The sequence below is a fragment of the Neopelma chrysocephalum genome, unplaced genomic scaffold, assembly GCF_003984885.1.
Source record: "Neopelma chrysocephalum unplaced genomic scaffold, ASM398488v2 Primary Assembly neopelma1_70, whole genome shotgun sequence".
Lineage (NCBI taxonomy): Eukaryota > Metazoa > Chordata > Aves > Passeriformes > Pipridae > Neopelma > Neopelma chrysocephalum.
In genome coordinates, this window is record NW_020897730.1 from 3,201,796 (window position 1) to 3,219,457 (window position 17,662).

At 37.3% G+C, this 17,662-nt stretch overlaps 1 protein-coding gene across 2 annotated transcripts in view; it reads right to left on the reverse strand.

Moving 5' to 3' along the window:
• Window positions 1–8,692: 8,692 nt before the first annotated feature.
• Window positions 8,693–17,662, reverse strand: part of GRK7 (G protein-coupled receptor kinase 7) — a 33,710-nt gene continuing 24,740 nt past the window's right edge. For both annotated transcript variants that reach the window (XM_027685949.1, XM_027685948.1), the window contains 2 exons: window positions 14,998–15,269; window positions 8,693–10,838 (listed from right to left, as the gene is read on the reverse strand). In XM_027685949.1, the coding sequence (XP_027541750.1) occupies window positions 10,496–10,838; window positions 14,998–15,269 (615 nt within the window). In that variant the 3' untranslated portion in view covers window positions 8,693–10,495. The remainder of the gene's footprint in view (window positions 10,839–14,997; window positions 15,270–17,662) is intronic.

Below are 17,662 nucleotides of genomic sequence, written 5' to 3' on the forward strand. Positions count from 1 at the left end.
AATACCAACGAAGATAAAATCCCATTGTGACTTACATACTCTGCTGTTTCCTAGACATAAGATTTCCACTTCTTTTGGGTCAAATCATACATTATTAATCAATTTCTAGAGAAAATTATCTGATTAAGATTCCTATTAATTAAAAAATTCCTTCTTTCATATTACTCACTTTTCTAAGTTTGTGTGCAGTTTGAGTCAAGTAGTGCTGGGTTCAGTACACTTCTTGTTTTGTTTTTCAACTACTTATTTCAGAATAAATCAATTTGGCATCTAGAAATCTGAAGTGTTCTGTCACTAGAGCTTATGCCTGTTGCTCAAATCAGAACAGAGGGACCATGTTTTTTCAAAAGGGTATGTCCTCCCATATAGTTAAAAATATTTTTTTCTTTAAGACTTTTCCCTGCTCTAAAAAGGCTTAACATTAAGCAAAAAGTATATAAAAATGCTGCTGTCTGAACTCGAAGCAGCAGAATAGCCACAAAAATCCTTAGGGTATCACTTAGAATTACAGATAAGCATCTGTGACCACAGAGACTCTTGTAAAAAAGAAAGTATTTTTTAATTGAGTTCTTCTGAGCACATATACTGTGCTCTCAAGCTGTTTAAGTGCCTCCTTGTGTCTCCCTCCCCATTGCTTTGCTTCTTCAGTGAAATGAAAGCCCTTTAAGTTGACAAAACCATTTGTTTTCACTAGAAACAGAAAATGATACAAATGACTGCAGTAGTCTTTAAATTGTATGTTGAGCAACTGAGAAATGGGTAGGTAAACCAGCCCTCTGGGGATGGATACACAGACAATCATTGCAGTCAGCTGTGTGTGCACCATTAAGTTGGATGTTGCAGTTCTTGCCTGGTAGTTGGAGGCTTCATAAATGTTTTCACTTGGTATTACAAAATAAATTAGTTTCTTCTAAACAGTCCAAATATATTCATATCATTGAAGTGACCCAGAGATATGTGTCAAGGTCTGAAACATTATTTCTACATTCTCTTATCAGCTATATAAAGGAAAAAACAAATTAATAGAGGGTTGTTCACTTGATTTACTATAAGTTAGAAAGTATTTCCAAGGGGAAAAAAAGACTCAGACAGCATATCCTCTCTTGCTATTGGAAAAGAAAAAGAAAAAAAGTCATTGTTCATTTAAAATAATAGCTTTTACAGAATGGGTCTATTTTTTTCCTTACCGGAAGATTGCAGGAACAAAACACAATTAATGCATTTACTGCCACTCCTGATTAAGGTGAAGATTTAAGGTCCTGCATATCCTGTCTTAACTTGATTTTAAATGTCTATTTTTCAGATAATGTCAAGATCATGGTCATTTCAGAACAACAGTTTATAGTCTGGAGCAGTGACTGTTCCATGGATCTCAGAATAACAAATTATCCCTGTGTCCATCCAGACACAAACTGGAAGATGTTTGCTAATACAGCTCACTAATTACAATTTCCTCCCCCTCAAAATTAGTAATTTCCATTATTGTTTCAATTTATAATTTTCCAAATAAAAACTTTCCCTCTATTTAGTAGATATGGGTAGCTGATCAATGCCTTAATTAATTAGCCTTACATTACTATGATTGGGACAACAGGCTGAAGAGGTGCCCAGGATTTATGTTTTATTACTCCCCAGCAGATAATTTGATCACACATATCTGGTCCCAGGCCTGTTAGCATAATAAAACTAAAAACCTTGTGGTATAGTATCCTTGGCCAACCTTTGACTTCAGACCTTACCATCTTCATCTTCTTCTTCTTCTCACTGAAAAAAGATAAGCAAAATATCTAAGAACTTGTGCTCCACATCTGCTTAGAGACTGCTCTGAAATCACTTGTATCAACACCAAGGACATGATGTAACTGCAGTAACTCACCAGTTTTGAGGGAGGCCAAGTTTCAGAACTGATGCATTCACTTCAAATGAGCTCAGTTTCTTAAATTTGGTAAATCTCAACATTTAAAAAAAACCAACAAAAAACAGAATATGTGGAATCCTGAAAATCAGGGTCATATTTTATTCAACAGCAAAAGCAGTTAAATATTTTCTGTGCAGTAAGAGATCAACATTCACAACACCAGTAACTTTCATGTACTTGGAGAAAAAAAGTAAAATTTGGTTAGGGATCACCTGAGGTCACCCCTGCCTGGAACTGCGTGTGTTTTCTGGTACATATCAAAATTTGAAAGTGAATTGGTCCACACATTGACTAGAGCAGATTCTGCCAGCACTGCCATTCTGCAGAGCCTTCTCCTTCCCTGCTGTTAGTTTTATAGACAAAAAGGAGCTCTTTAAGGTGAGGAAACTGCTGGCAGCAAAATCAACCAGCTTGGCAAGAGATCAGGAGGTTTCAATCTCTTGGCAAGAAATCAAAGTTTCCTTCCTTTCTTTGTTTAAAACACTTGATCCACTATTCTCTGTACAAGGCATATGGAAAATTCTGAAGAGATTATCCATTTCTTTACTCTTTTCCCTGCCTGGAACTGGTGTAACATAGAGCCTTTAGAAGGACTGAATATTAGAGTACATACTCAGTTTTAGTTCTCTGGGAGTAGATCCTGCATTAGGGTTATGAGTTCATGAATTATAGGACTTTTCATCCAGCATCTGTCACCACATTTTCATTCACATCAAAAAGAACATAATGTTTTGATTTAGTATTGACACAGAAAGATGGGGAGAGGAGCAAAAATGTGAACTGCAGAAATGGGAAAATCACTTGGAGCACGGAATTTAGGAAAAACAGTATTTGAACATTAATCCATTGCTTGATTTAATGGAGTAGAATTCTCATTATGGGATGTCTTATACTAAGATAAAAGCATGAGAAACTACTGATTCTTAGGTTGTATCAGACAATACATCATTACTGGATTATTTTAAGCAGCGTACAAACTATCCTTACAATTTCATAAGAGCACATTTTCTGATTTCTTCCCCTGTACTTGATGAAAAGATGCCATTGAGCAATAGAGCTATAGAACATAGCTGCCCACATTTCTTCAAAAAGTACTGAGAATGTTGCTGCTTTTACTATTTATTAAAGAAAACCAGATGTGAGTATCGACAGACACAACTACAGAATCATTACACCAACTCTCAGAGAGTTCATCCTTTTTAGTCTGATACCTTAAACTTGAAAGGTTTTATGCAAGAGTGCTCTGACAGCTGATTAGTTTGGTGCTGGGTTCCAGATTCCAGCACTATCATTTCTCAATTTCACTAAGTAAGCGTGGGAAACCAAAAGTTTACATACTTGTACATGCTGCTGCCAGCACAGCTTAGCTGTTGTAATCAAATATCCAGCATTAAGTCTTTGCCTTCACTCTGGGCAGCAAGATATATAGATCAGTCTCTTCAAACCTTACTTAATATTAGGATGAATATTTATTATTATGTGGATGCTGATTAAAATAGCCTGCACCAGTGATACATTTTATTTATAGACATGTACAGTAATTGTACTAAGGAACTGATGTGAGTTAAAATATCTCCTCCTTGCTTTAGAAAATATTTCCTAAATTATAGCCTCATTTTTTATATATGTTGATTTCATATTTTTCATCTTTTTGGACACCAGTTAATTGCTGATGTGTCATTATCTTCTCAACGTAGCTCTGTTTTCACCAACTCCATCAAAGTTTTGGGGCCAAAAATAGCCTCTTATCTGTTCGCAGAATTGCATTAATGTATCAAGTCCTAATGGGGAATAGCATAGAAGTCAGTCTGGAGGAAGGAAGGAAACATACCTTGGAAAGAATAAAAAGAAAAAATTCCTGTATTCATCAGGAAAAACTTCTTTGCTTAATGACTGTTTTCAAATCAGCTTTGTAGTTCCTGCATAATTAGGATAGATTAAAACAGATTTACAAGCCAGATACCATATTTGAGATTACTATTCTGCCAATTGTCCTGTACAACTTCAACAGAGTTTCCTCCTGTTGTTCATTACATCCTGTTGGTATTATGTTTTGGGAATAGAATCAAAATTCTTTTGGGCTTGTTTGTAAATCAGGCATCTTCCTCCAGTTATTACAGAGAAACAGGCTAAATTGGTAATTGGTACTAGTGGTTCTTCTTTATGATCATGATGTTTTTGTTACTAATAATGATAAAAATGATCAATACTTTTTACTATTAATGTAATTCCTTTAGACAAGGAAGGGCACAAACAGGAATGCTTTAGGGTCCTCCCTTTGGTCCTGTTGCTGACATTATCTCACTGGTTCCACTCTGATCACTCCTGTCTTTCAAGAACCAGCTTTACTGCCACTTGATCCAGAGAAGCCATTCCCAACAGTGGGACCAAACTGACTCCATCCATTGGGCAATGGGACTTCTTTTGGTTTGCTTTCATACTCCCAAAGCCACTTCTTGCTTACATGCTGGTGATGTCAGAAGCAACCACTGTGGTGATATGCTCTGCTCTACATCCTTCTGAGAAGTCCAGGCTATGGAAAAAATTTCTGTCTTTGTAGTTCCATCAATGTATTTGCACAGACTGAGCTGTAACTAAGCACTGCAGAGCAGCAATGCAATTAAAAGAAACCTCTCACCGCTGTCCAAAAGGTGTTCAGTGGGAACAGCATGTATTGCTGTAGGAATGCTTGTGGACACGACTGATTAACAAATCTGTTCTTACTTGCAGGAGCTGTTTTACTCCAGCGATCCAAAAGTCACGAGACACGTCTAGCACATCCCATGTCATGCTTGCATGAAGTATTGCAAAGAAAACATGACTGAACATTCCTGTACAATAGCTGTTTTTTTAAACAGTTACTCCACTATTGTTAACTGAACTACAAGTTATGACAAGTGATATATCCATAGTCATCCCTTTGGCATTCTTTATAAAAACATGAATCACGGAAACATTCATCATGAGGAACTCCCATCATAAGGACATGTACACAGTGTGTCGTTCAGCCTCGCTGTATCTTTCCACTCTGTAAAATGTAACTGTCAGAACAACTTCAATGAATTGTATAGGCCAACATGTAGGTTTGGTAAAGAACAACTGATAAAGCACATGTCAGAATTAATTAGTTATGTTTAACTTCACTTAATGCTTGTGCACAAAAGAAAAATGAAAATTTTCTTTCTTTCTAAGTCATTCTACCAAACACCACAATAGCACCATATTGGTGTACATTAACCAGAAAACAAAACACTTGGAAGAACTGACCTACTAACAAAGCTCAGACATTGAAAAGCACGGATAAAGAGCATACACAGGACAAAATAACTACTAAACCAGACTGTGCTTGCACTTGGTCAACAGGAAAGGGAGGAATTAACCACTGCAGCTGCCCTGAAGTTGTCAGAGGGAAAGGAATAGACCTAAGATACCCGGAAGCCCTTCCAAAGAGACTCATGGGGTTTTTTTCCCATGTTTCTCCCTCCAAAAGCCTTTCACCACTTGGAGTAGCACTTGACTGCAATGGTGTTGACAGCTATTGTTTATGGCACCTTTTGTCTGTCCAAGCTACAGAAGTAACCTTAAGTTTCCCTGAAAGTTTAAGGGGCTTCATTCAGAACTGTGCCAGCCTTCAGGAGGTGACAGAAGAGGGCACACAACTGGGGTGAATGTAAGGACCATATGCTATGCCATACAAAAAGAAATGAACTTAAGAGAATGGTGCTACCTACAGACATCACCAGGCATATTTTCCCATGGATGAAGGTACTTGTATTCCAAGAGACACAGTGATACCCCCTGTGTTCTTGCTCTTCTTCTTTTCCAGGCAAGAGATGCCCAAAAGATTTCCACTCCCCTATGAACACTATTTATTCACACTTTTGCAAAGGCAGAGAGGTAAGCGGTAAGAATTTTATACTAGCTCTGCTCAGGTTCAGACAGTTATATAAATGAAATTCAGAGAAACACTGAACGATTTCCTATGAAACATTCATTTTTTGGCTATTTTTTGAAAATGAAATACTAGATTGGGAGTTATTTGCTGTAATAGTGCAGTACCTCATCATAAAAAGTCATATGCTTCATTGTTTTCAGTTCCTGTCCAGGCACTCCCCACTGTGCCTGTACAGCTCCCCAAGGCCACTGTAATGCAAAGCTTCAAATGCACTCCCTAAGCCACACTGACCATAGGGAACCTTTGCCCATCACATTATATGTGTCAGATCTCAGACTATAAAGCACCAGTATTTTCTTCTATCTGCAGATTTCAAAATTGATGTGTTTGTCATTTGGGAAAAATGTATGCTTTGCTTTTAGCAGAAGTCCCAGAACTGGTAGGCTTTTCAGTGCTTCTGTGGTGCTATGAGCCATAGTTGCTAAGATATTAATTCTTAATTGAAATCCTATTATAGAGAAAAAATACTATGCATAATGAAAACACTTTTTTGCAATTCATTACCGCATAAATAAAGGAGTTTAAATATTTTAGTATTAAAAAACTAATAATAAAAAGATAAAAATTATTGTCATAACATCAAAGAAGCAATTTATATTTTTTAAGGTAAATAACACGAACATACTTACTCATTCTAATCATAGATGTGGATATCCAAATGAGAAAAATGTTACATATATATCATTAAATGCTGTAAAAGCAACAGTATTTTAAATACAGTATTATAAGCATGTCATTTCTAAAAACTATGCTGATATTAAAAGTCCATAAAACCATGCATCACTTTATAACTACAACTGCACATTTACAGGCATCTGCTCTAACTGGAGATCTCATCTTACTTCTGTTTTGCATCTGTTTATGGTTGAAGAAATAACTACCTCAAGTATTATGTTTGCTAAGATGCTCTTAGCTGAATGTAAAGTTGCCTTCCCTAACACAGTTGCTACTCCATAGCCTGGAATTTGCCCACAGGTTCCAATCACTAAATCTCTTTCATATTGGAATAGAAAAGTGAATACTTGCTGCAGCACAAGGTATTTATTGACAAAATGAGCCTTTACTGTGAAACAACTGAAGGTACACAGTACCACTGAGAAATAATCTCTGTGAACAATGATTTCATTAGGTTAACATTAATGCCAAACATCATTTTGTCTCTGTGCTCAGTGAAATTAGTGGAATAATGGTAATAGGGATAGTATCAAAGAAAATTTGGACTTGAGATACAAGGGAAAGTTCTTCCTTTTATACCTCTCAGAGCCATCAGCGTTTATTCAGTGTTGTCCAGCTTTAAATGATGTTCTTACAAGAACAGATTTCAAGCTGCTACAAATCTCCCATTTCAGGCTTGTACAGTTCAAATTATCAAGCAGTTCTAAGAGCTGTACTGAGTAAAACTGGGCAGGACAGACAGCACTGGTAGTACAGTCCCTGCAGAGTGGCCAGGGCACTCCGTAACCTTACACAGATGGCATTTAATGCAATAGAGTTTGCAATTTAGTTTTTTAAATTAGATTAACACTTGAATGCATCTTATCTGCTGCAAAAAGAGGCAGCCAAGTGAGACACCACAAAGCTGGCAAAGCAGGAAAAAGAGAGACAGCTAGAAGAAAAAAATCGCAGTTTCAAATTACGTAATTTTCTTTTGCCACAAGAACTCAACTCACAACCACAAGGTTATTTTCCTCCCACAAATTCATCCCTCTTTTTCTACCATAAACATCCAATGTCTCGATCAATATTTTGTCTTGGGCCCTGATCTTGCAACACTTGTATATACATTCAAGTTTACTCACATGAGTAGCATCTTTGGTTGCAGTAAGACAGTTCATTGAACATGTAAATCTTTTGGGATTGCTGGCTTTGTTTTGTTAAGGTGAGGCAGGTTGTTAAGTAACTTTGCTCCTGAAAGTTTACCAAGGAACTCTACAGTGGCAGGAAGAAGAAAAGAACCAAGCATTTCACAGATTCCTTAAAAAGAAGTTGAAATTAATTTTTAAAGACCCACTGAAATTCTAACAGGAATACAGAAATAATCTTTGCCCTGCCCCCCTCTCCACAGTGCAAAGAGAAGTTGTCCATGTTGTGAAGGAGAATTTTAAAAATATTAAAATGAGTATTTCAAACTAACACATTCTTCTCTGTCACACACTGTGCCAAACTGTGCATTATCAGACTTCTGATGTGCTACTTTGAATGATTCATGAGACACTTAACATTATGGTATCTCAGTGATAAACATCCCGGGATTCAGTGACACCGTAACATTTCTAAAGCTAAATAACCTAATGTTATGTGCCCAGAGCATCCTGAATTCACACATCTCAGTACTGCAATACATTTGGAAAAACCCAGACTTGCAACACCTGGTATCACAGGGGATATGTGACTCAAACAAGACATTAAGTTCTGGTTCTGTCTATATATAACCTCTTTCCAAACGGGAACATGTATATAATGAAAAATTAGTTATGCAATGGAAAACCTACAGAGTATTGCTTTCTGGTTCTGGAGGATTTGTGGAACAGCATTTCTATGGATTTGAGGTGTATCAGTTCAGGACAAAAGTTTGATGCCATTAGCACTAACAGGTCTCTCCTAGCTGTAATAAGGTGGTGGGGGTGGTTATAGTTTCTGTGTGGTTTTGTGTTTTGCTTTGTTTTTTAAAAAATGTATGTATGATGAAGTTTTTGGTCTTGATTTCTTAAATATATTAGCCTAATACCACTCTGTGAGAGTTTTCTACAGATGGGAGCAATGAGAAATAAAATCAGTGGATGTCAGCAGTGGAAGTGCTCTCCTAAATCCATGCCAGAACCACATCACTCTCCTTTCAACTTCCTCTGCTTCTCACAATCTTTCAGGATCACCCTTCTCAATTAAAAGACCAAGTCAGAATTCAGCTTATATTGTTTTAAAGTCCCTGCTCAAAAGGCATATATATGCTCATAATTAATGAACAGAATTATCTACTAATCCTAAGTAGCACTGTTCTTCATGATTTTCATTTGAAAATTAAGTATATAAAGCACTGGAAAAGCAAATTTGAAAGGAAAAAAAGAAGAATTATATTTTTTTGCTTAGAACAACACATTGTATTACCAATGTATTTCTTAGCTGTGACTAAATCACTTAAAGTATTTAAAACTAAGGAGTTTTTGCTGCAATGTTTGGGATGAGCTATTAGATTATACATAAATACCAAAGCAATGCACATGACAGACCTGACTATAGAAGACATCGTATATACTGGTTTTCCTCTTCTAAAACAGATGTGTGGGTTCAATCCCAATGTCTCTATAATGGAAGTCTTTGAGTTCAGTAGGGGGTTTGCATATGAAAAATAGAAAACTGGGCATTAGCAGCCTCCAGAATTCCAAGGAATGAAGCAGGTTCAACTTCCACTTTAGTCAATGGAAATTGTGGCTGGATGGATGACATAACCAGCATGCAGGATCAGTTTTAGAAGTTGTGCAAACAACTACTGCCTATTTTCTTACCACAGAAAATCAGCAGGAGGCCTCTCATGAGTAATACACTTCACCAGTAGCAAGTATTCACAGAAATGTTTCCAATTAATTCAATTTAGGTTGTCATAAAATTGAAAAATAAAAACACATCAAAATTTGCATGAGAATCAATAAACATTTGAAGATAGTTTCAACTTGCATACATAACCTTTCCACCATTACAGCACTTAACAGTATAATGCATTTTGCAAGTACTGACTTAAAACCTATATTGCACTGAAATAAATGTCTTGTGAAAAGCCAATAACATATTGCTTTGGTCTATCTGTAGCTTAATTTATCACCAAAATACAGAAAAATTACCAGAAAACCTGATAAAAGTATAAAATTGTCAAAGAGAATGTGTACTTACAAATATATTTTCTTTGTGTATGGTATTATTACTTAAAAGAATACACATAATAATAATAAATAAATGCTTTATTCCATTAGATTTGGTGCAATCTTATCTTCACTTCATTAAAATCAACTTTGAAAATAGTCTGATCCTGTCGTTCTTATTTCCTAATGATATGTAGAGCTTTCTTTATATTTTATGACAACTTGAACATATTACAATCAAACCATCCAAAAACTAACAGAACTTAAGAAAACAACGGACAGACTGGCTAACCAATAAGATTCCAAGTTTGACATGGTACGTGAGCTCCACTGTCTACCTGAGAATATTACTCAAAAATTAAAAAATCCTTCCTGAAAACTGCAGAACAAGGAAATGTTAGTAGAAACAACAAGAACAAAGAAAGAAAACCAACAAATCATTGTATTCAAAACGGTAAACAGTCATTTTCAAAAGCTGCTGCCTCTTCACTCTATCATTGCTTTTTGTATTCCAGAATTTCTATTCTAAGTTTCTTGGAGAAATATGGTTCTTCATTTGATACATCTTCAATAACACAAAAATATTATCTCTTTTGTTAGAACAAAGGCAAATAATACAGTCTATACAGCTGGTCGTCCTACATAGCCTGCCAATGTCACATTACACTGGTTGCTTCTTCTCAAACAGGTGCACTGAGTTTCTGACACAGTGCCAGAACATGGAAAGTTCGGAGGTGGTTTCTACTCTTTTTGATAACGATACGATATTTACAACAACAAACAAACTCCTGACTTAGATTCACCTCCGTTGGCGTAACCTCCGGACTCGACTCTGTTGGGATCGTTCAGTTCGTCAAACAGTCCTGTTTCAATGATCTCCTCCTGCCAGGGTATAGGGACAGCACCTGTCGCAAACCTTTTGAAGAACTTCTTATCTTTGTCATCAAACTCAATTCCTCGTACTTCAGAGAAGTCAGCAATGTCTCCAATATCTTTGGCATAGACAACTGATGGATCTGGCACAAATGGAGGGTCAATAAGGTTTGCCTCTAGCCTGTGGAAATTTATCGTTTTGAAGAAATTATGTTTTCTTGGGTCATCGTCTGCATTTCTGCAACAAAGCAAAAGTTTGTTAATCAGTGGGATGTTTTGCTCTCAGAGAGGTACAGGTGCGTCTGTGTTTTATACATAAGGGTACTTTAAAATAAGGAGATAGATATATATAATACAACACAATTCCTTTTTTCCTAACCAAAGAATGTTGCTTTGCACAATATAAGCAAAGCTGAGAAGCAGAAAACATTCCGATCCCATTACTCACTGCTCCACCTCTCAGGGTAAATCAGTCCGGGCAAGGTGCCATGCAGGAGTTGCAGTGCTGCATCTCAGATACCCCTATCCAAAGATACATTCCCACCAGAACTGAACAGAGAGCAGGATGGGAGGGGGACTCTGGGATTTACTGTCCAAAAATGGCAGTTCAACAACTGCCTCTGTATTAACCAGGATAAGAATATCTATCCTATAATCTAGGGTAAGAATATCTATTAAACTCTAGGCTGGGGTACCTTGGGTTAATATATCAGGAGACTGGCTCAGAGCAACAACAGGAATCTGGTGACAAATGACATTTCTGGTTTCATCTGAATTCAAAGCATAAAACTGTTATGTCACTCAAACACTCCTGCTTTTAGTGACTCTGTTCATGCAAAATAAATACTCTTACAAATGAACAAAGATTTTTTTAGGCAAGAGATTCACAAATTATGACATTAACAAAAGTATGTGTGCCACTGTCACAAACACAATCCTTTATTAATATTGTTAATACCTAATAATAAAAACAAGAAAGGACTAAATAATTGTAAATGCATAAATGCATCTTATGAAAAACACCTGCAGACCTCAGAGAGAACTTTAGCTGTAAAAGAAACACTGAATTTTTTCACTGTAGACCCACAGAGAGACTAGTAGGATATGGTGATGTTAAGAATCATCTGAGCCTCAAATGTGTGCTCACTAAAGTGTGACCGAAGACCACAGCTTTTGAACCGTGCCTCTAGTGTCAAGGTATGCAAAGCCTGAGTTTTGAATTCTAGAGAAAGGAGGAGCAGACAGGAGCACTGTATTTTCCACACCTATGCATTCTTTTTTTAAATGTATTTATGAATGCACCACTCTTGAAAACAGTAATATAGGAAAACCAAATTTGTCTGGGTTTCGGCCTCAGAAAATGGTAGGTCCTAACACATTGCTTTTGCTTTTCCCACTTCCTTACAAAATCATACTGAGCAAAGTGTAAGCCCTCATGTATTTCTATACAATGTTCTATGAACAAAAGGTAATGCAAACATTTGGCAAGTCTTTTTATCTTTGCAAGTGTGCAGAAGCACCATATAGAAGTAGAAGATTTGTGTGACTATGGAAAAATCTTCATTTTTTAAGGCCTCAATACTATGCATGCAGAACAGCTTCTCCAGCTTGCTGCTACTGCCTGTTCCTGCCATGCTGTCCTGCCATGCTTCCAGCCTGCCTTGGTGCTACCCAGGCATGGCCAGGATGAAACCACCAGCTGCCCTTTTCAGCTCCCCTGCTATTGTCACTTTGCACCTCTGGTGCCCAGTTCCTCTGAGCAAGCCACCACCAACCACTACCTACTGTACACCACCACGACTAGGATGCTAAATCACAGCCTGAAGAATGAGAGAAGCTGCCATCCAGGCATGCTGAGCAACGAAAAAATGATATTTTCAACCCAAAAGAAGCATATGAACACAATTATACAGATTAAACCAACAGGGATCATGACCTCTGCATATATACAGTCTTGCAAAATCATCTCCTAACTTACCCAGTTGGTATCTAGTGATACCAAGTACCTGAGCAGCCTGACATGACTTATATATACTTTCACTGGTAGCCTGAAGTGCATTAGAGTTGCTGTTCCAATTAACTAATGTCCTGGGACACTCGTGGGCCAGTAGTACTGACATTCTACTGGGCAGATGCACTCACAGAAATTCCCTTTTATTTCACTTTTCCTTTCTGTAACAGAAACCAAAAAGCACTAGAAGCTGGTGGAGGCTCCAAAATGGATTGCCGCAGTGTTTCTCCTCCTGAAAACATAAAAAGTTAAAAAATGTAAAGCTACATGAATGCCATCTACTGGAACTGAGGCATCTTCCAAGTAGCTGGAGGTGAACTTAAGCTCTTCCTCTGTGAACTGCCTTTTTACGTAACTTTAACAGGAAGAGCAAATGAACTTATAGGAAGTTGGACAATTTTGCATTCTTCCATTAAAAAAAAATTTAAAAATCACTTTACAGGTTTGGGATTTGAGATGTCAATCCCAAAAAGCTTGCGTGGAGAAAAGGGGTTACATCTTTCCTTAGCTGGTGAAATTGAACCTTCAATAAAAGAGTGTTTTAAAAGGTCAGGTGTACAAAGTAAAGCTGTCTTTGAGCAGCTTTAACTTATGCAACAGGCACTTCTGTAGATAACCCAAGCTCTTGTTGTCCTTAGTAGATTTACAGTACTAATCTCTACAAAAGGATGAGCTGTCCTGAATAGTATTGCCCTGTTTAAGAGGTACATGCAGGCTTTTATTCTCTATCATGCCCAGGAAGGGAATACATCCTATTGCTTTCCTTCTCTAATTATGGCACATAAGAGTAAGGGTATCTTAAACAGCAGAAAATTAAAAATAATATGTGCAGTTACCTTTCTGTGTACATTTGTCCCATTGCTGAGAAGGAATGGAACAAAAAGAAGAGAGAATGATGGTAAATGACTCTCTTGGCACAGGGGATGTGGTTACAGGAAGTGAATCATGTGTTGCTGGTTTTGCTTCAGACTTGCTGAATGAACTTGACCAAGTCATTCAGAATCTCTCAATTCATTTTCTCCTACTCTGATATTTGTTTACTTCACAAAATGCTCTAAGTCTAAATGACTGCAAGTATGCTGACTTGTAAGTTAGAATGCTCCACATGTTTTTGTGTTAAATTTACTTTTAAAATAAGCTTTTAAAACAAGCTTTTAAAACATCCTCAAATCATACAGATTTTGTACTAAACATACTCTATGAGCTGGTGAAAATAACTTTTTTCTGCTGCCTGGCGTAGTTGTTGGGAAAAGTCATTAGGCACAAAGAGTAGCTGTCTTCATGTAGCACTAGAATATTAAAGATATATGTATTAATGATATATTATCTTTTATTAGAGTAAATTCTTTCAGATAAATGTTTGCCTAGCATTTTTAAAAACTGTTATGAAATATAAATTTAGAAGTCTACGCATTTTCAGTAAGATCCTTTGTCTATTCCACCATTAGACTGGAAAAGCACCTGATACACATATTTGTATTCATAGATGATTCAAATGTAGAGTACTCTAAAGATAGGTACTATCAGTTTCCTATTAATTTTTTACATTATTATTATATTTTTTATTTTGTCCACAATCTGTCTCATTGGAAATGCACTAAATGATTTACATATATATATACACACCAACACACCTCAAAGGCAGCAGAGATAGACAAGTTACACATTATAATGTTTAGCTTTGCAGTTTTCTTCTTATTGAACAGTTCCTTGAAATTTCTAAGTCAGGGACACATCCATCAGTCTTCATCAACCCAAAGCCACCTGTAAAGTCCCCAGAAATGTTTTGCTTTATAGGCATTTGTGCCAAATATTTTTTTCCTTCTTTTTCTCCCTGGGATGAGTCAGGAAGACCAAAATCTGTCTAAGGTTTTTTTAAAGCAGTTGAGCAAAGCAGAGGGGTTAAGGTCTGTTCAGCAAGAAGCCAATGACGCAGCCTTGCAAGTTAGATATCTGCAGGGAAGAGAATCCACATTGCAGATTTGGATTTCTGCCCACATCATTCCAGTAAGTGATACAGCCTAAGATTGTGTACTCAGTCTGCACTGGCATAGATGCAGGTTTCTACTTGAATATCTTATACCTTTAGGAAAGAATGTGCAACAAAAACGGGTTGCCCCCTTCTCCCCAAACCTATACAGAGTCTAACACAGAAAATGACAGAAGGGAACTCCTATGTCTGAAGTGAGGATAGATAACCACACTATTGCAACATTCCTTATTTCCATATTATCTTCAAAACTTTCCACCTCTCTCTTCCTAGAAATCAAAGGGAAAATTCAGTACTCTGTAGAAAGTGAAGATGTAACCCATTTTGTGTAATATGTAAAATAATGATGCTGTTTGCAGCTTTAATCTGCATTTTACTGAGTCTGAGAAGGCATACCTGCTTCCTAAACGGTCCTCTTTTTTCTTAGCCAAAAACAGTCGGCAAATATCTTTTGCTTCCTCTGTAAAGCTGGCATGTTCAAATTTCACCTCATCTTCCAGAGTTCTTCTTCTAACCTCATCCTTATTGACCTTTTCTTTGAAATCCTTGAATGGTGTTCGCCCAGCAACCATCTCATAAATAGAGCAGCCCATAGCAAACCAGTCCACGGGATAGCTGTAGTCTTCTTCCTTCAGGATTTCAGGAGCCATATAACCATTTGTCCCAGCCTATTGCAGACAGACAGAGGAATTACTATACAATGTCAGGAATGAAATGCATACAGTTAAACAGACTAGTCTATAATTCTTCCAAAATATTAGTAATACTACTGATAGATTTTGTATCTAGAAACTCTGCATAATTGACTTCTTTTTATCTGGAAACTGTAAGGTATAACTGTTTTAGCATATGGACTGTATCTGTCTTTAAACATCTTGGCATATGGGAAAAGATGCTTTTCAAAAGTGAAATGTCTGTGCAATTTCCACCTAAAAGTGGTTTATTTTTAAATTCATGTCTATCTTGCTTTCCTCTTCCATATTATTTTTTTTCTGTTGAAGGTAGTGTTGTTAGCTTTGTCCTGTAAACACAAGTAGCAATCAATTTGAAAAGATTTTTAAAAGAGACAAAAATCAGGCAAAACAATCACTGATTCCCACTCTATTCAGTGGTTATAACTGGTCCAACACAAGGGTCTCCTGCCAGTGAGAAAACTCTCATTGAGCTGTTAGCTGAGCTGCATGAGGAAGTTCTCACCCGCCTCCCTCTTGGTGTTTGGATGGAAGTTCAACCATCAAGGGCCAAGAAAAACTCCTAAAACCACTGTAAGAAAGTAAACCTATACATTATAATTCATAAAGGACACTCATTCGGGTGAAAGACGAGTTTGTATTTCCTGACTAGAACCAGCTGCCTGAATAAAGACTGCACAGCACTAACAGCCCCTTCTCCCAGAGAAGGGACCACTCTCTGGGAGGGGAATCTGCCTGCTTCCTTCCCAGACCAGGCCTGGCACATTCCCCTGGGGTGACAGGCTGCAGTGTCCAAAATAGCTCCTGCTGCCTGTCTCCCTGGAGAGCTGATTCACCTGGGAGGGAGGTGAGGGGATCAGGTTCTCCATGGGCTTTCTGCTGCACCGAGGACGTGAGGCTGCCATCGTACAGCATTCCCTCAGCTGACCCAACATTTACTGCTGCATTTACCAGACTCAGCCAACAATGACAGCTATGTCAGAAGTTGCCTGTTTTAAATACTGGGACTGATGTATTACTAGTATTACAATTTAAAATGAAAAACTGTGTTTATGCAAAATCCCACTAAAGGTTATTCGAGACTGTCATTATTACTGCTACCAGAATACAAGTAGCGACAGAGATTCACTCCAAAGTAAAACAGTTAGAAAAAGGTAACTTAAACTAGAGCTCATTTGGGCAAATTGTATTTAAAAAAAGCACAGCTCAACAGATACATTTTCTTTTATGGGGTTGGGGTAACTCCTCCATTTTGTGCAAATATAGGCACAATATTTCCAAGTCACATCTCCCTATAAACTTTAGCTTGTGTCACTACACATTATGACATATACTCTACTGTAAAAAACATGGGCAGCAGGGAACATGTTAGCATCAATTAAAACATGAGCTTAATGGACAGAAAATTAAATCCAGTTTGTTTTCCCTCTTTGTATTTTTTTTACGTTTAGGGATATAGAGTAAAATCCATTTCATTGAAAAACAGAAATGAGATGAGAAAAACAAAAATATCAGCTAGGTTGAAAGCAAATAAAAGGGTAAAAGAAAACTGGTGCCCTCACTAAAGCCACAGAAGTAGAAGCACTGTAGCAGCTGACATCATCCCCCAGGCAATTTGAACTGCTTACATTGAATTTCTCTAAGAAAAAGTTAATATTGAGAGATACCCTGACAGGATTATATTTTTAGGTATGATTACTGCTCTATTCAGAAAAGGGGACAAGTGCTCAAACACAGAGCACAGAACTCAGATCCCTCTGGCACCAGAAGAACCTGGAAGGGAGAGAAGAGGCTGAAAGCAGTAGAGAAGTTTTGGTACAGAAGGATGCACACAGAGCTCATTGTGGATTGGTGAACACAGCTCTAAAGAGGCTTCTGAAATATTTTTTCTTTTTTTATCCTCCTTCTGGGAAGCAATAAACATTCTTGTTTTTACTGAGGTGAAGCTGGGACACTAATGCCTTGAAGAATTGATGAGTCATATTATTATCAAAATGTGCCCTGACAGCACAGTGTGGTCTTTCTGATAAGACATTACTTTGCTGCAAGTTAGTATCATCATACAGGACCTGGATACATCTGACATGGAAAAGTCAGAAATTTATCACAAATGTGTCTCAAGGCAGCTCCTTCCAGATTGCCTCTCTTTCTTCCACTTGCGTTCTTTCTTCCATAGTTGTTTTTTCAAAAGAAATAGTTTCCAAGTAACCTCAGTCTCTTCCATGCGTGTTTTCCACACACCCTCCAGTAGGACTCACCATACAGAAGAACACTGTGCTTTGACATGGTGCTTGTGTTTCCCAAGGACAGAGAAAGCACGGCCGTTATCACAGACCAAAAAGACTCATGACCACAATTTAATGGAAAAT